The sequence below is a fragment of the Sitophilus oryzae genome, unplaced genomic scaffold, assembly GCF_002938485.1.
Source record: "Sitophilus oryzae breed Bouriz unplaced genomic scaffold, Soryzae_2.0 scaffold_1181_pilon_pilon, whole genome shotgun sequence".
Taxonomy (NCBI): Eukaryota; Metazoa; Arthropoda; class Insecta; order Coleoptera; family Curculionidae; genus Sitophilus; species Sitophilus oryzae.
Genome location: NW_022145817.1, coordinates 1,990,100 through 2,007,970, shown reverse-complemented (window position 1 = coordinate 2,007,970; position 17,871 = coordinate 1,990,100). Strand labels below are relative to the sequence as shown.

General features: G+C 31.8%; 1 protein-coding gene and 1 long non-coding RNA gene across 3 annotated transcripts in view; one reads left to right on the top strand and one right to left on the bottom strand.

Moving 5' to 3' along the window:
* Positions 1-2,774: 2,774 nt before the first annotated feature.
* Positions 2,775-17,871, bottom strand: part of LOC115891478 (tyrosine-protein kinase Btk29A) — a 106,600-nt gene continuing 91,503 nt past the window's right edge. For both annotated transcript variants that reach the window (XM_030911933.1, XM_030911934.1), the window contains 7 exons: positions 12,351-12,544; positions 9,782-9,953; positions 9,556-9,724; positions 8,626-8,744; positions 8,449-8,567; positions 8,259-8,392; positions 2,775-4,040 (listed from right to left, as the gene is read on the bottom strand). In XM_030911933.1, the coding sequence (XP_030767793.1) occupies positions 3,939-4,040; positions 8,259-8,392; positions 8,449-8,567; positions 8,626-8,744; positions 9,556-9,724; positions 9,782-9,953; positions 12,351-12,544 (1,009 nt within the window). In that variant the 3' untranslated portion in view covers positions 2,775-3,938. The remainder of the gene's footprint in view (positions 4,041-8,258; positions 8,393-8,448; positions 8,568-8,625; positions 8,745-9,555; positions 9,725-9,781; positions 9,954-12,350; positions 12,545-17,871) is intronic.
* On the top strand, positions 13,257-15,946 carry LOC115891481. Its single transcript, XR_004051866.1, has 2 exons — positions 13,257-14,253; positions 15,820-15,946. It is a non-coding gene; the product is annotated as an uncharacterized LOC115891481 (long non-coding RNA).

The window sequence follows — 17,871 nt, the reverse complement described above, 5'->3', positions numbered from 1 at the left end:
TATCGACGTTAGTTCAGAAATTATTTAGAAAAAATTGAAATAACTTCTACACCCTGTATCTCCGAAATTAAGCCTTTTAGGATATACATTTATTCAAACTGTTTTACTTATTTTTATCTCTAGAATATCCTGACGAAGTTTCCGGAATAACAGTTCGGACCACCCTGTATGGTGAGTCATAAATAAGCTTACAGGTAACAATTATAGATTTTTGTATTATGTAAATAAAATATTTACTTAAAAAAAGTACATATAAATAATACAAATTGTAAGGCTATCAAAATGTAATGAAATGCTCAGACTTTTTTTATGTACCCTGTTCATAAAGTAATTGGTGACTTTGGGAAATTAAGCTGAAATTTGATTAATTTTCGAATTAAAGAACTTTTATTTAAATCTCTATATGAACTAAATGTATATTTTTGTCTTTTCTTTTGCTAATTAAATGATTCTTGAGATCTTATTATTAGAAATTTCTATATCACAAATTGTCAAAGGGTAGAAAGGAATGAACACTTATTACAGCGATAGTGGAAATTATTAAGCATTTATCTATTTTAAACACTTATTACACAAATTATCGAATAAAATTTCTAATAGTTACTTATGACTCAATTTAAATGTAGAGTTGTATTTTCTTATATAGTAGTTTTAGACATTTATTTGGCCCCACTGACTTCTAAGAGAACTAAACTACGAACCGAGAAAGAGAAATTTCTAGAGTATTTTTTCTAACTGTATTTTTCTAATGTTTATAGAATCGAAAATATCATCAAAAACTATCAGAATAAATTCGGGAACTTTAAATCGTGGTATTATTGTCGAATGCCAAAGAACAAATTTGTTTGCCAGTGGTTTTTCTTTGTAAATTTCTAAACATCTAGGGTCTCTTTCGAAAAAATAAAACTATATATTTTTCTGCCGTTGATTTCATTTCAAGGTATTTTATAAAGCTCCAAAAGACTTTTCTCTTTAAGAACTCTGCAATAAACATTTGTGAAATAGTAGGTATTAAAATTTGTGTCTTGGTAAAACCGTATGATCGAATAAAAACGGCGTCAGCGATGGCTATGAAATGAAGATCGCTGTCATTTTATATGTAAAATTATATGGAAAATGTCATTGATCGTCATTTCCAGGCCAACTGAACGCCGTTTTTTTTCGATCATACGGTAGAAATACAAATTCCAAAATCTACAAAATTTAAATGGCTAACACACTTTTTCAAAATCTTGCTGTAGGTCGTATAAACTAATGCGAATTTACGCAAAATTTGTAAAATAATTGTGTGTGGCGGATACAATATTTTTTCTTCCTTTTGTAATAGACAAAAATCTCGTAGATATCTGTCATGTATTTTTGTACATTAAATTTTCACCTTTACATGTTGATCACGTTATATTTTCACGAATAACGACATTTTAACTTTTTGTCTAAAACACAATAAAATCTTCGAAATAACAAACATCATAATTGTAAATTTTTTACATAAGTTTGATTATTCTAATGAATGACCTATTTTTAATACTTCAGTTAAATAGACGCTTTGGAAGAAGGGAGTAAGTAACGATTTACAAAAATTTTAGCATTACAAGCATCCTTTAGCTTATGGTCCTAATCAACACAAGGGCAACGGTCCGGTTAGGTCAAAACACCGGTTTACGACATAGGTATGATACATGGTACAAAGAAAACAAGGTATGCTCGATAGCGGCTCCAATTTCGTTAAGTTTGCGCATACCACCTGTGACGTCATACGCCAAACAAAAAAATATCCATATTGTTCAATTGCCACCAATAAAAAAAGATCTAAAATAGGGAAGAATTAGGACAAACCCCAAAAGTTATGTTTTGACATCGAGCTTGACATTTGAAAAATTATTTTCACATTTTGACACAATCTGTTTGACAATTTGAAATTGGCGCGCAGAGCTTGCCGACCAATGGTGTCGTTTATCACCTGTGACGTAGTGACAGTATTCTTTGTATCATGGGTATGATATTGCGCAGGTTGGTCACTACGTCACAGGTGATAAACGGCACCATTGGTCGGCAAGCTCCGCGCGCCAATTTCAAATTGTCAAACAGATGATACAACAAATGTGAAAATAATTTTTCAAATGTCAAGCTAGATGATTTGACATAACTTTTGGGGTTATGTCCTAATTCTTCCCTATTTTAGGTCTTTTTTTATTAGTGGCAATTGAACAATATGGATATTTTTTGTATGGCGTATGACGTCACAGGTGGTATGCGCAAACTTAACGAAATTGGAGCCGCTATCGATCATACCTTGTTTTCTTTGTATCATGGGTTTACGATAGATCACCGAAGTTAAACGACGTTAGACGATGTGAGTGTATGGACAGGTGAACGTCTGGAAACTCTAACGCGCCATTGTTCCATGGTAAGAGTGCAAAATCTACTGACAGATACTGCCGAATGAGATCGGATATCTCATGAGTAAGAATTGTCTGAATTGTCTTAGCCACTCAAAATGTCGGTAGGCTATTGGCAATGATATGGCCGAGGACCTCGGTTCGGCTTCCGCATAAACAAAGTAGCATTCACATTAGCTCTCACAGCAAAAAGGAGACTAACTCAAAAACTAATCAACACGCCTATAAAGTAGTTTTTTTACAAACGTCACAAAAGTATCAATTTTTGCGACATGATTGACAATATAAAAGTCAGTTTAACGCCTAGGCATAAAAGTAAAACACTTATAGGCCTAAGTATAAAAGTACGAAAATATATTATTAAACTGACATAAAGTGTCAAATTCAACGAGCGTAACCATAGTTTCTTGATATATAATTACTTACAAGGTATTTTAAATATTTTTTTGTATATCTGGAATGTCTGAAATTGTGTTTAAAAAATTACGTGGGGCTAGAACAAATTAGCATGTTCTATTTGAAGTAAAACTTCTGAAGTAAGACTTTTTGTGCCTCGCCTGCATGTCTACGTCTGTATGTCAAACGTACAGCCTCGCCAAAAAAGTGTCATTTTTACTCCTAATAAAACAATATACTATTATATTATTTCTATAATGTTCACTGTCATTAAAGTCATATTATTGTTGGCTAACTGTTAGTCTAGCTGAGATGATTTTAAGTCAAGAAGTTGTATCGCCTGTTGCTTTAACTGGAGTTGGTAAAGATCAACGTCTGGACTTAAAACTATATCTGCTAGAGTACCACCAGCAAACGGTAATAATATAACTTATTAACACTATTTCAGAGGTGTGTTGATTAGGAACATCATAAGCAAAAGCGTGCTTATAATGCTAAAATTGTTGTAAATCGTTACTGTCTTCTTCAAAAGCGAATATCTTCAATAAAAATCAAGAAATCGAGATGACTAAAAAACAGACTATCGAGAAAATAAAATACACCTTAATGATAAAGTGGTTTTCAAATTCCGAATTTTCTGTTTCAAACTTTCGTCAAAATAGCAACATTTTGTTTTCCGTAAGTATAAATCTAAAAAGTAAACACACAACAAACAGTTCACTACAAAATAATATGTTGCACATTAAAGAACAAAGTAAATAAAAATTTAAAGGTACCCTCATTTTCTCATCAACTACAGCATCAATAACACAGAGGTCAACGGACCCGTAATCAATTTCAGATCACAGTTTCAAAGTTGTGATTTCCTAGAAAATAATTTTAATGCACCCACGTTAGTTTATACGCCTAAAGGAGTTTTATTAATTTTTGACACAAATATCTCCGACAGAACTGCACCTGTCATCGACCTTACGGCAGCTCGCATTTGGCACTTCTTTTGTTTGCCCTGCCGACTTCCCTGCACAGAGTCCTACATATTCCCAGCCAGGCCTCCTCGTAACCGTCCTGCTGGTGCGAACTGCACGGGGTGTCGATGGTGGTCGGAGAGCCACGCGCCACCGTGTCGCACACTAGACGGGCCAGTCAATCGACCAAGATGCTTTGGGAGACATTTACCAGGGTGTCTTTTAGCGAACGGAACGAAGGTCGGTTCTCGGGCAAAGGAGACCAGCATTTCTTCATGACCTTGAATGGAAATGGCAGTGAAAGTTAGAATGAGATCAAATTTTTTTATAATTAGGCGTACTTTGTACGTCATAAGAGTTTTAGAATGTTCAGCCATATTTCAACGGCACGGCATATATTATCTCGTGGGGAGATTTCTCACGTAAAAATAAGATTTATTTTTCATATCATCATAGGTCTGATTCTGCTTTGTTTCCTAGCTACAGGGTGTTCAGTCTTAATATTTTTTCGATTTATTATAATTTTCTTCCAAGTACTTTTTGCGTTTCAAATGAAATATTGAGGACAAAATTTACTATAAATGCGACATATTTAAAAAAAAATGTCGCCATATTCACCAGGGACGTGCATATAAAGGGTGGTCCGAACTGTATTCCGGAAACTTCGGCAACATATTCTGCAGATAAAAATAAGTAAAAAACTTCGTATAAATGTATGTCCGAAAATGCTTAGTTTTGAAGATAGAGGGTGTGGAAGTTTCATTTTTATTTCCATTTTTTCCGAATAATTTCTGAAGTAACACCAATATTTGGTTGAAAATTGGTGTCTGAAAGTTTTTTGACATGATAAATTTGATTTGGATGTTATTATGACTCTAATTTAGGGGGCGCCACTTGTATTGTATTTTACTAAGTGCTGTGTGCATTACTAAGTCCACTGAGGCCGCGAGGGCCTATTGTGGCTCAGTTTCTACAAGCTCTTTAATAGAAAAAGAGCATTAAAGTTCACCCTCAAGACCCAGCCTTTTAACATAGGCCGTTATGTCCGAGGGTGATATGTCTTCTAGGTCTGATAGGTCTAACGTGGGTTTGCCAAACACCTCAAACCTGGTCCTGCCCCCAGCGGGGCAGGTACACATAACGTGCTTCATTGTTTCGTCATCTTCCATACAGAGTCGGCATTCGGCGTCTTCCACCAGTCCCATCCTCTGTAGGTGTGATCTCAGCCGGCAGTGGCCCGTGTATACTGCAGTAAGCGTACGCGCTCCGTTCCTACCAGCCTTTAGGAGTTCATCTGTTCTACGTTTGGATGGCCCTGCTAGGATTGTCTTGGCATGTTCCATTCCGGGACTGTCATACCAGTCCCGAAACGTCGCACCCCTAACCCATTCACAGAGCCTGTCTCTTGCGAGATTTTTTGGTATGCTAAGTGTCGGTTCTGGGCCCACGAATGGTGAGCCTGCACCAGTTTTGGCGAGGGAATCAGCACGTTCATTTCCCTCTAGGCCGACATGTCCCGGTATCCATATTAGCGACACTTTGTTTCCATCTCCTAATATATTGAGTAGTCTCTTACAATGAAGAATCGTCCTGGACGTGCTTTTCGTTGCCTCAAGTGCTTTCAACGCGGCTTGACTATCCGAAAATATGCTTATTGTTTTCCCGGTGTATTGCTGTTCTACCAGCATTTGCACACAAGTTTCAATCGCATATAGCTCAGCTTGGAAAATTGTGGTGTGTTTTCCAAGACTGTGATAGATCTCAGTCTTTGGACTGCTGCAGTAAATTCCTGCGCCAGATCCTTTATCGTTTGGGCGCCACTTATATGTGTTTTAACTGTTTTGAACTTTGAATAAGAAGACTAAGAAAGGAGCATAATGCTATCCATGTATTCAGGCATGGTGGGCGGAAAAAGCACTCTAGGGTGGGGATCCTTGAGAGTCTGTTTGACGATTCATTTGACACATTTGAATTGGATTTGAAATGTTGTGGATTTGTCAGTATTTACGGAGCTTATTTTATGTTATTTATTATTTAATTTACTACTGATAGTTGTATAAAGGTAGTAAATCTAGATGGAAATTGTGGCAGAACTTAAATTAACAGTGAAACTATCGCGATTTATCGAAAAAGACTCTAAAATAGTTGGTTGTGTAAGATCTCGGCAAAAATCGAGTGAAATAATGGAACAACTTTTCGCTAGTAAGTGACTATATAATATACATACGTGTAGTAAACCGATCATTTATGAAATTCACTTAAATTAACTAATTATATATTTTTTCTTGCATTTTTGCTTTTATTTACTACTTGTCAAAGATTAGATGCCAAAGAATTTAGATACGTCAATTTGACTTACCTGCTTCAGTCGCGTATCGGATGTTTATGGTTATAAATAATTATTATAACTTATCTATTTTTATTAGAATTTTATATTTTTATAACAATTTTAATAACTACTAACATTTATTCACAACGTAAAATAAAAAAAAAATATTGAGTCTACCCCACGTCTACCCTACATCATAGTTTTACATTTTTTAAATAAAATTCACTAATAAACCGGAATTTAAGTCGGCCATATTTGAGGCCTATCGCGGTGGACCTAAGATTTTTGATATGCTCCTTCCTTAGTCTTCTTATTCAAAGGTTTTGAAGAGAGATAACTTTTCGTCCGCACCTGTATAAAACTACTAAGTGAAAAAATATACATTTCCGTGATTTTTTACGTAAAAATTGTCTCTTAATAAAAATCGCTATGATTAACCGTTCTAAAGATATTTAGAATGGAAATGGTCAATACATGTCATTATTGACTAAAATAAGCATGTTGAGCAGATGATAGTTATTTGACTGAAGTTGTAAATTTGGCAAATTTTATTTTCTTTAGAAAAAATGATGATAAAACAGTTTTTGTTGAACTTTTGGCACAAAAACATTTCAAATTTATGATTTCAGTCTAATAACTATTTAGTCAACATGTTTAATTTATGTCAAAGATTACAAGTATTGATAATTTCGATTCGAAATATCTCAAGAACCATTAATCGGAGCGATTTTTACTAAGAGACTTTTTTTACGTAAAAAACGTGGTAAATTTATATTTTTTTACTCGGTAGTTTTATACAAGTACGGACGAAAAGTTATTACACTTCAACCCAGTTAAAAAATATGTAGGTGGCGCCCTCTACAAGTTGGAATCATATTAACATCAAAATCAAATTTCTCATGTCAAAAAATTCCCAGACCCCAATTTTCATCCAAATATTGACGTTACTTCAGAAATTATTTGGAAAAAATCGAAATAAAAATGAAACTTCTACATCCTGTATCTCGAAAACTAAACATTTTAGAACATACATTTATACGAACTTTTTTACTTATTTTTATCTGCAGAATATGCTGCCGAAGTTTCCGGAATACAGTTCGGACCACCCTGTATATGAGTTATCACTGGAATATTTTTCTAAAAGAATGTACGCCACTGACTTTTTTTTATCTTGTTAGCGAAATAGTATAAGCAATTTAAGGCCGATTAAAAGTTGTCTCTTGATATTTTATCGATTTCGACCTCCTTGATGAGATAAACGCAATTTTTTTAATTTGCCTTGATCGAAGTCTAATAGCAGCCTTTAAAAAAATTTAATAGCATTAACTTGCGAAAGTTTTAAATATGCTCTCATTGATTCCTCATCAAAAAATATGAAAAAAAGTTCCTTTAAACATGGGTACGGAAATGCATAGTTTTAAAGTTTTACAGGATGTTAAAACTTTTTAAAATTTGGTTTGTTGTAATTATCTTAAATAGCATAATTTTTTATTTCAAATTGCTGTATGTTAAACTAATAGTATATATATAATAATAACAAGTAATTATTAGTAGTAATTATAGTAATTAATAACATTACATAGTAATAATAATATTTAATAATAAATTAGCTAAAATATACAATTTATTCATTTCATTTTTATTTTAAATTTATTCATTGTGATTAATAAAATTGCGTTTATCTCATCAAGGAGGCTGAATTCGACAAAATATCAAGAGATAACTTTTAATTGGCATTAAACGGCCTACACAATTTTGATATCAAAAGAAAAAAGTCAGTGGCGCACATTTTTTTTATTGAAAAATATTCCAGTGAAAACTCATGTGCACGTCCCTGGTGAATTTATCGACACTTTTTTAGCATTAAAATATGTAGCACTTTTCTACACACATTTTCCTACAAGTGTAAAAAACCGGCAACACTGTATGCCGCTTTTGATTTTGTCTCTCTGTCTGTCAACCAGTCATTTATATTATTCTCTGTCACACTCATTAAAGTCCAGACCACATAAATTGGATGACCAGCAGGGTATACTAGTCTTTAATCCGTCTTACCTGACAGATAAAACGTTATGTCTAGACGGGATTAAGACAATTAAAAGTTGTATTTTTTTCGATGGAATATAGTATACTTAAAGAATGACATTATAAATTAATCTATTTACTTACATCATAGACTTCCTTATAACAAGCTTTTGGTTTTTCTAGTATAATGCCTTTCTGCACTCTTTCCACAACTTCAGAATTCTTCAAACGACCATACGGCATTTTACCGCATGTAAACACCTCCCACATCAGCACACCTACAAAATTAAAATGTTAATTATTCAGTTTTTATCCAGAAGTAATTAAAATTCACCATATGCCCAGACGTCAGATTTTGAAGAAAATCTTGTGTAATTTAGTACTTCTGGTGGAGCCCATTTAATGGGAAATTTCGATCCGCCAGAAGATGTATATTGATCGTCCAAAACGTACCTAAAATAATTTTGGGAGGTTTATAATCTTAAATATTGACTTTGAATAAAATAGTTACCTTGCTAGACCGAAATCAGCAACTTTAACAATATTTTCAGTTCCAACTAAACAGTTTCTAGCAGCTAGATCTCTATGGATATAATTATGTCGCTCTAAATAAGCCATTCCTTTACACACCTGAGAAAAAAATATAAAATAATATAATTGATGGAAGAAATAAGAAGATGCGCAACCTTATGGGTGATTTCTTAGCACAAAACCTGTCCAAGATATAGTTGGCGTTACCGTCAGCCAATCCAAGATTTCCTAGATTTAGTTTAGCTCTGCGACGCTGCGCGCTGATCAATCGTCATTTACAGCGCAGCGGATAAATACTGTACCGTAGCAGACCGTAGTTCTGCTTCAAGTCGACAGAGTGAGTGATTGTCGGAGACAGTGTTGCCAGAACTACTGATTAATCCGTACATTTACGGATTTTGGGTACAGTACGTTAATAATACGGATTTTCTATCATTAAACAATTTAATATAATATTATATGATTAAACAAAGAACGTCGCCAGAGTTGGTTTGGAAATGAAGATCGCTGTTATTTGATATGTAAAATATTATGGTAAATATCAATAATCGTCATTTCCAAGCAAACTAAACGACTTTTTTCGATCATACGATATATTCAGTACCTATAAATTTTTTTTTATTTCTGTTGATTTTTCATCCAAAGATTATTTTGTCAAACATATTCCAGATATTACACATTTTAATATGGCAACACTGTCGTTTTCAAATCCACACCGTCTTCTATATGCCTTCGCTGGCCGAATTAGAGAAAATAACTGTTTTATGCATTGACCGCAGAACGATTGGTGTCTCCACCTTACAGCACTTGAGACGTAAGGGGAAATCAAATCAGCCTTATCACGAATTCGTCCATTAGGTTGCGTATCTTCACAATTCTTTCAATCAACGATAATATTCAATTAATTTACCTGTATACACATATCTAACAACAATCCCTGATTATTGATCAGAGATTGTTCATGTCTCCTCAAATGATTTAAAAGAGATCCGTGTCTCATGTACTCAGTGACGATAAAAATTGGTCTATTTTTACTACACACCCCGTATAACTGCACGAGGTTCGTGTGCTGGAGTTTTCTAAAAGGAAAATTTTATATGTATCGTAAGAATCAGAATTTTATGTCAAAGACTTACGTCATGACTTTCGCCTCCTCGATGAAATCATCTTCAGACATTGTGCCTTCTTTCATCATCTTAACAGCCACATCTATTGAGCCTCTCCATTTGCCCCTCCTGACTACACCAAACTGACCAGAACCCAGTTCTTCCAAGAGAACTAGTTCGTTGTGATCTATCTCCCATTTATCTATAACCAAAATGAAAGTTGGTTCTATCCAAATATATTTAAAAGACTATACTGCGGCCTTCCCTTATATAACATAAGCAATAAGACGATTTATGTTCCAATATTGAAGGACAGAAAATATATAGAGTTTGTATAATTTGGGGACCTAAGTCCACGGCCACACAGAAAGCGTTTTTTACATTTTTAGCGTGAAGCGTCTTTAGCGGCTAAAACAAAATAACAGGATTATATAGGAGTGGCCATACCAAAAGCGTGTCGCGTTCGGCGGGTCTCGCAAATAACGCAAATGAAAACAAATCAGTTTGTTTTCTGTAGCATGTTTAGCGTTTTTTATGAGACCCCGTCCTAGGCGGACGTTATATTTAATAATACAATAAAAATAAATTAAATAGTGTGCTTTTTTTTCATTTTAGAATATTATCTAAAAATATTTTTATAAAGAACATCTACTGTTTAGGTAGATTCTATTAAATGCAAAAATTTGAAGGAAATGTTTGAAAAAGTGTAGTTTGAAATGTTGAAAAAGTAATAAATTAAAGGAATATTTTCTTACGCGTAAAAAATAGTTTTTTTATACGTAAAGTGTTTTTTTTCTGCGTAAAAAAGGTTTTTTTAACAGAAACAATAAGTTTTTGACGCGTAAAAAATAGTTTTTACGTGTAATAAATTGTTTTTTACACGTAAAAAATATTTTTTTGCGCAACAAAAGGTTTTTTACCAGAAATAATAAATTTTTGACGCGTAAAAAAATATTTTTTTACGTATAACAAATAGTTTTTTACACGTAAAAAATATTTTCCTTGGGGTAAAAAAGTCTTTTTACCAGAAACAATAAGTTTTTGACGCGTAAAAATTAGTTTTTTACGTGTAACAAATAGTTTCTTACACGTAAAAAATATTTTTTTTGCGTAAGAAAGGTTTTCTGCCAGAAACAATAAGTTTTTAACGCGTAAAAAAAGAGTTTTTTACGTGCTACAAATGTTTTTTTACTCGTAATAATTTGATTCACTTTTACAAAATTTGTATTAAAATATCAATAATTTTGATAAACACGTGGACTGCTCACAAATGCATGTCGCGTTACTACGTATTTCTAAGCCGTTAACACGTTTCGTTGCAACGAACTCGTGTGTCAGGGCCGTCTCACTAGCTCGTATGTCACGGCCTTGAATTTTTACTCCCAGCCCGCGTAAAGAAGTTTCACTCCAAAATGTCTCATAAATCATGTCCTCAAATTGCATTAGCAACTAGAGATATTTACTATTCTATTATATAATTATAATTATTTATTATATTATATTATAATTATAACAAGTACTAACCACAACACTACAACATAAAAAAAACTATACACATATAGACTAAAATTCGTAAAATAAATGGCAAAAAATAAAATAATAATTATAATTTTTACACACCACTGGCACTAGCAGTAGATTGTGTTTGTCTCCGAATATATGCCCCGGCCCGTCCACAATTCAATCCCAGCATCTTTTATCTTCGTCTCTTCAACGCTAACGGTGCTGATCTCGCCTATCTCTTTCTCACAGGATTGATTGTTGGACGGGCCGGGAATCCACGAGCTTGCGACGTTACTAATTGACATATTGATAGAAACTGCAGACCTGCTGCATCTTTTGCGTGTTTTTAATAAACACAAATCGAAAAAATCGCTTAAAACAGTAAAATCGCAAAAAGCGCTTGAGACGCTAAAAACGCTTTCTTTGTGGCCGTGGGCTTAGTTCATCCTTGTTTAAGAAATGGAAATATACACTTCCTTGGAGATGGGGTATTGACTGATTTTTGTTCGGCAATATGCATTTTTAGTTTTCATTTGCGGGTGTCATTAGTATTCTTCCTCGTGTAGTGTGTTTTTGTTTGTTTTAATCTTTGTGACTTTTAAAAGATTATTTATAACGCAACAATATGCAAATTATATTTTTTGTGTCTAGCCCGATTTTGTATAAACTTTAAATATGTACTTTTAATTATATTTGTTTAACAAAAATATATGTTAATAATTAAATAACTTTTGTTTTAAAAAATGTCTATACCTATGTGGCGGATTCATCTCTCCAAAAAAATCCTATATAGGTATTTCACCACTGCAACAAAATCTACAAAATAAAATAGTTATTTTTTGTAAACACTGCTGGCGTTAATCCAACGGAAACTACTTGTCAGCAGTTAACAAAAAAAAAATGCTTAACGTTCCAGAAAGTTTATTTAACCGTTGACGTTCTGAACGTCGGACAAGATTGACACTGCGCTCGCCAGACATTTTGGTCCTTCGATCTGGATGAAATTTTATATAAAATTTTATATCCATCCTTCAATATTGGGACAAGAACTTAAGCGGTACTCGCGGTATATTCTTTTTTAGGTATATGGATTTACCATGACTGAGTCCAGCGGTTGCTGGAGCAGGCCTATCACATGGGCTAGTCTTCAGTCTTGAGGCCAGACCTCCGCTATTGTGTTTGTGGTAGTTGATTAATTCTGGAATGGAGTTGCAACAGTGTTTTTCCGAGAGGAAGAATTCGCCCCTGGAATTCTGTTTGATATGGTAATGCTTTACATGAGGATGAGGTCTGAAATTTAAAATATTTAAAAAATATAACTAATTAAAACATATTAAGATATTCTTAATGCTGATTGAAAAACTGAATAAAAAAAGATAAATGTTAAAATGTAAATAAAAACATCTTATAAGAAAAGAAAAACACTAGCTTAGAATTGGCTTGAAGATCCGCCACGACGGGCGACGTCAGAAAAAAAAATACTTTTTATTTTTTTTTAAAGTAAATGAAAAACAAAAAATCTGGCGACGACAGTTTTTAGAAAAGCCAATTAGCTATCTTTTAGTAAAAAAAGCAACTTTCTAGAGCAAGTCGTTACTTCAGTAGAGACGACACAGATAAACATTAGCATTTTATATATGTAGATTATATGGGGATTGTTATTGATATCAATTACAGGTCAATTTACCTACACTGTGAACATCTACTATTAATAGAAATGCGTTACAATGATAAGTAGACAGTTTCAATATTTGAATTAAAGTTATTTAAATAATTTTCTGAAATTAACCTATAATTAATCCTTCAATATAATACATTATTTCAATTTGGATTAGTGAAATTCTTAAATCAAACATTCAACTGAGTTCTGCAATTAATAAAGCAAGTAAAAGTTAATTGCCGATTAACACTAAAAGATCATGTATAAATATAATTAAGCAGTTTTACTAGCTTCCTGTTAAAGACTACTGTTTCTTAATAAAACATAATAAATTCTAAAATACATAACATTAAGAGTTATTTTTTTTATGTATTATCACAAACTTAGTTTGTGGTATTATAAAATACATATCTGTACACCAGAAGCTAAGTATTTACCTTTTACACATTTACCTTTAGGAAACAAAACACAGTTTCGAGAAAAACGAATTTAAAGTTCTTTTTTGAAGTTGTTTCCTAATTACTCGGTTATTTTTAAACCTCTAATTGTAATATTTGGTATATGAATATATTTTCGACTTAATGAGGTAAAAAATGATAGAATCACAAAAAGTTAAGTAATTTATAGAGTGCCTATATATCTCAAATATGCCAATTTTATACTTACATCGCTTGTAGGGTACAGATATACAGGGTGGCGCACCTCATTCACCTCGGTCGATTATACAAAAACGGAAAGATGTAGAAACAAAGTATTTTATAGGTATATGCCTTGATTATGTATAAATAGATGTACAATGAGGGCTTAGTACAAGCCCGTCTTCTAGGTGGCGCCTTGCCCGTTCTGAATTTTTGTATTCCCCTACGATTTTCTTTGAGGGGAATCCGTTAAACCCGCCCATCGTTCAAAAATGGAAGGGCGCGAGGTCACATCTATTGGGCCACTTATTAGCACGTTTCACCCATGTTTTACGAAAATAGCTTTATCCTTGTTTGTTTCAACTGTGACAAGAAAAAAGGAAAAAAAGTTATATTCGCTTCTAAATTCGGCAGTTTTGTTGATCTTTCTCGACTTGTAATTTCGTTTCGTTTAGGTTATGTCTTATAAAAATAAATATTTATAAGCTTTTGAATTGAAATATACCTTAATGCATATCTGAGTAATTAAAAAAATCAGTTTTTTCGTTCCTCGCGAAGAAACATAAACAGTATTTGTGAAATTTGGATTAGAAACTATTATTTTATTAGTTTATTTTGTTGTGTTTAAGTGTTGTGTATTTGTACCTACTGGATAATATTTTCCAACATATTTAATTAAGCAAAAAGCATCTGTTTTACAGGTAAGTAAATACTGTTTATATTTATTTCTAAATTCATATAAATTTGTTTTAAATCACTCTTGGGAAAAATGTTATAGAGTCTGAGATAAGTTTAATAATAAACATTTGATAGATTGATAGATAGATTAAACGATAATGCCCAGTTTGCTTAAAAGTTTAAAAAAATACTGATTTTATGCTATAAATTGTTTCATTTCTCACTTTGCTTTTTTGGAATTGTCAGATATATTGTGTATTTTATAATTTTTCCGAGAATTTTTCTTAATAACTTGATAACGTAAAATATTGTTTATATACAGTCAACCCTGTGTTTAGATAAAGCTTCATATCAGATTTCCTATTTTATATTTTCACACAAATCATATTTTTTGTAAAATATGCTTGCAAAAGTAGCGTAAATTTGACAGGGAGGTATTTTTATAGATATACAGGATGATTCAAATATATATTTACTTTTAAAGTTATTAGTTATGAGCAAAGGTTATGAGTTTGTGAAAAGAAAGGCTATATTTTGTATTTTTGCTTGGTGGATTTGTTATTAAATTGTCATTCCAAAAAATACCATAATGTCGTAGTCGTATAGAGTTTATTTTGACCAAAGAATATATTTTGACCCTTTTTGGATTGAATTTTATTGTTTATATAATAAAATATATATTTAAAGCCCTCTCTTTCTAAGTTAAGTTAAAAATAGGTAATATCGACGTTTTTTACTGGAACTAATTTAAGTTAATAATTAATAATTATATAATTCATATAATAATATTAAAATAGACTAAATTGTTTATTATATACAGGATGAGTCAAAACTAGATATTATATTTTTCTTTGCTATTTCTAATGAAACACTGTATTTTATATCATAAATCAACAAAGCTTTTATGCAACTTTTGTTTTATTAAGATCTATATCCCAAATTAATAGTTATTAAATTGTTTTCAATTGTCTCTTTGCGAATAAACATGATTTTTACGCAATTTTTATTAGTAGGTTTGTCGACAAAAGTGATGTATCTATTTATCAGCGACAAAAATTAAGAATTAGATGTTTAAAATAATTTTCTAATTATTTTTTTACTTGGCATCAGTAAATATGATTTATTTTATCGATGCAGCTGAAAATAATTATGTATTCTAAAAGAGGACATTACTGTATATACATCGATTATGGATTTAAAAATTATTTTTCAAAACAAAGTTGGAAAAAATTTTTGAGAAAAAATTGGAGTTCTGTTCGAAATAATCGAGAAAAACCCAACATCTAGTTTTGACGCCACCAGTATATATCATGCATTATAGTTGATTATACTGCAATTTATTATACATACGTAGTTTTGTTTGGTGAAAATGAAACTTTCTATAAGTATTCCCAATTAAAACATATTAAGAATTTCCTACATTATAATTTTGAAGACGTTTGAGTGGGCAGACAATTTGGTCTAAAATAATATGTCTAAAAAATTTAGCCTAAATAATCAAAAACCACTTAACACATATAACTCGCTTTTAAAAAATCTAAAAGAAATAAGTTTGTTTATTATATTCATATTTTATTAAATTATTATAGGTGTGACTGCTAAGTGGTCGTACTCGCCACTTTAACCAAGCATTGGTGGGACCTTCAGAGATCATAATGCGAATTTCTTCATACCATGTAAATCTATATACATGTATTAATAAATGCGTTTGCTTTATTAAATTTTTTTTCTTATACGGTATGAGCGAAAAAAAACGGCGTCTATTTGTTTACGTACAAATGACATCGATATTCATTTCCAAACCACCTCTGAGGCCGTTTTTTTTTATCGTATGGTATATATTTACATATCCCTTATCCTTTAATTCCGATTTATTTCTAATAATTATAAAAATAAGATACCTGATTAATTCTTCCGAAATATTATAAAATGAGATATCACGAAAGAAATAAAGTTAATTATCTCGTTTGTTTTGGGAATTCCAAAAAAATAAAAAAAAGGGTATAGAGAATCTTTAGAGACACAGTTCAAATGTTATTTTTGAGTATACTGGTTGCTTCAAAAAATGTGGCGGATACATGTTTTTTAATGCAAAACTCCATTTTTATTTTATTTTCGATTCTGCCTAAAATTCTATAACTTTTTTTTATAAATAACGTTAGTAAGTATTTACAATTTAAAAAAAAAGTAAAATTTTATTCCTATGTTACTTAACTGTCAGTTGTTTCCGAAGTTGGACTACACAAATTTGGTAGGAGTGTTTTACAGAGATGAAAAAAAAATATATTTATATGTAAAAATACTTGCAGTTAGATGCTACACTGTGTTCAAACATTTTTTTTGGCTGATCCGATATATATATTATTATTTTTTCTAGTGATTTTACAAAACCTTTCAACATTTGTTAAGAAAGTATATTAAGTACACCTATACTCAACAGCTTGCAATCTGTTCTGAATTTTATCCTTCTTTTAATTCATTTACATTATAACAAGTTGCCATATGACAAAACAAAAATTATTTATTATTAAACATTAAGTAAAGTGATTTATTTAGTTATATGACATTCTTAATAGAAGTTGAAGGATTTTGTAAAATCTATCAGAAAGAATTATAATATATCGGGTGTTTTTCAAAAGTAGCTTGATTGATGTATTCAATTAGTTTCGGTCATTTCTTGTTTCACCGGAAATGACTACAACTTTTGGTTTTTAAATGGTACCGTCGGTATTTTTTTACTTTATTTTGCAGAATATGGCATTCTCAATAGAATAATTCAATGTCAACTTTTGACTCTTTTACTTAAAAAATAGTATTTTAAAGTTCAATCTAGTAGAGTGCCATGATAATAAACAACATGTAACCGGTCGTAAAGATAACGACAGTTTGACTCGACATACGGAGTGTGTGGTACCAAATTATTTACCAAAATTAGGTACCAAAATTTATTAGGTATCAAAAAATGCTTTTCCAAATATGCTAATGAGCCACTCTCGTTTCATTAAAAAAAATTGAGTTATGATTAAAATACGAAATGGGCATATTTCAACTGACCAGGAAAAGACACAAAAAATATTAGACGACCAAATCAATTTTTCCAAAGCTCCTTGATTAATCCTTGATTAAAAAATAATGGTTTTAACACAGCCATGACACTAGATTGAATTTTAAAATGCTATTTTTGATTTAATTGAAAATGTCAAAAGTTGACATATGATTGTTGATGTCAAAAGTTGTCATTCTATTCAGAATGTCATTTTCTATCAAATAAAGTACCGTATGATCGAATAAAAACGGCGTCAGCAATGGCTATGAAATGAAAAGCGCTGTCATTTTATATGTAAATTTATATGAGAAATGTCATCGATGTTCATTTCATAGCCATCGCTGACGCCGTTTTTATTCGATCTTACGGTATAAAAAATACCGAGGGTACCATTTAAAAATCAAATGTATACATTTCCGGTGAAACAGGAAGTGACCGAAACTAACTGAATACGAATCAATCTCGATTTATGTCATATACCTACTAACATTCCCAATTTAGTTTTTTTCTCGGAATCTGAAAAAATAAAAAAGTTATAGAGGTGAACCACTTTAAAAAAAAACACTCAGTATAGGCTGTGTCATTGAAAGAGTCT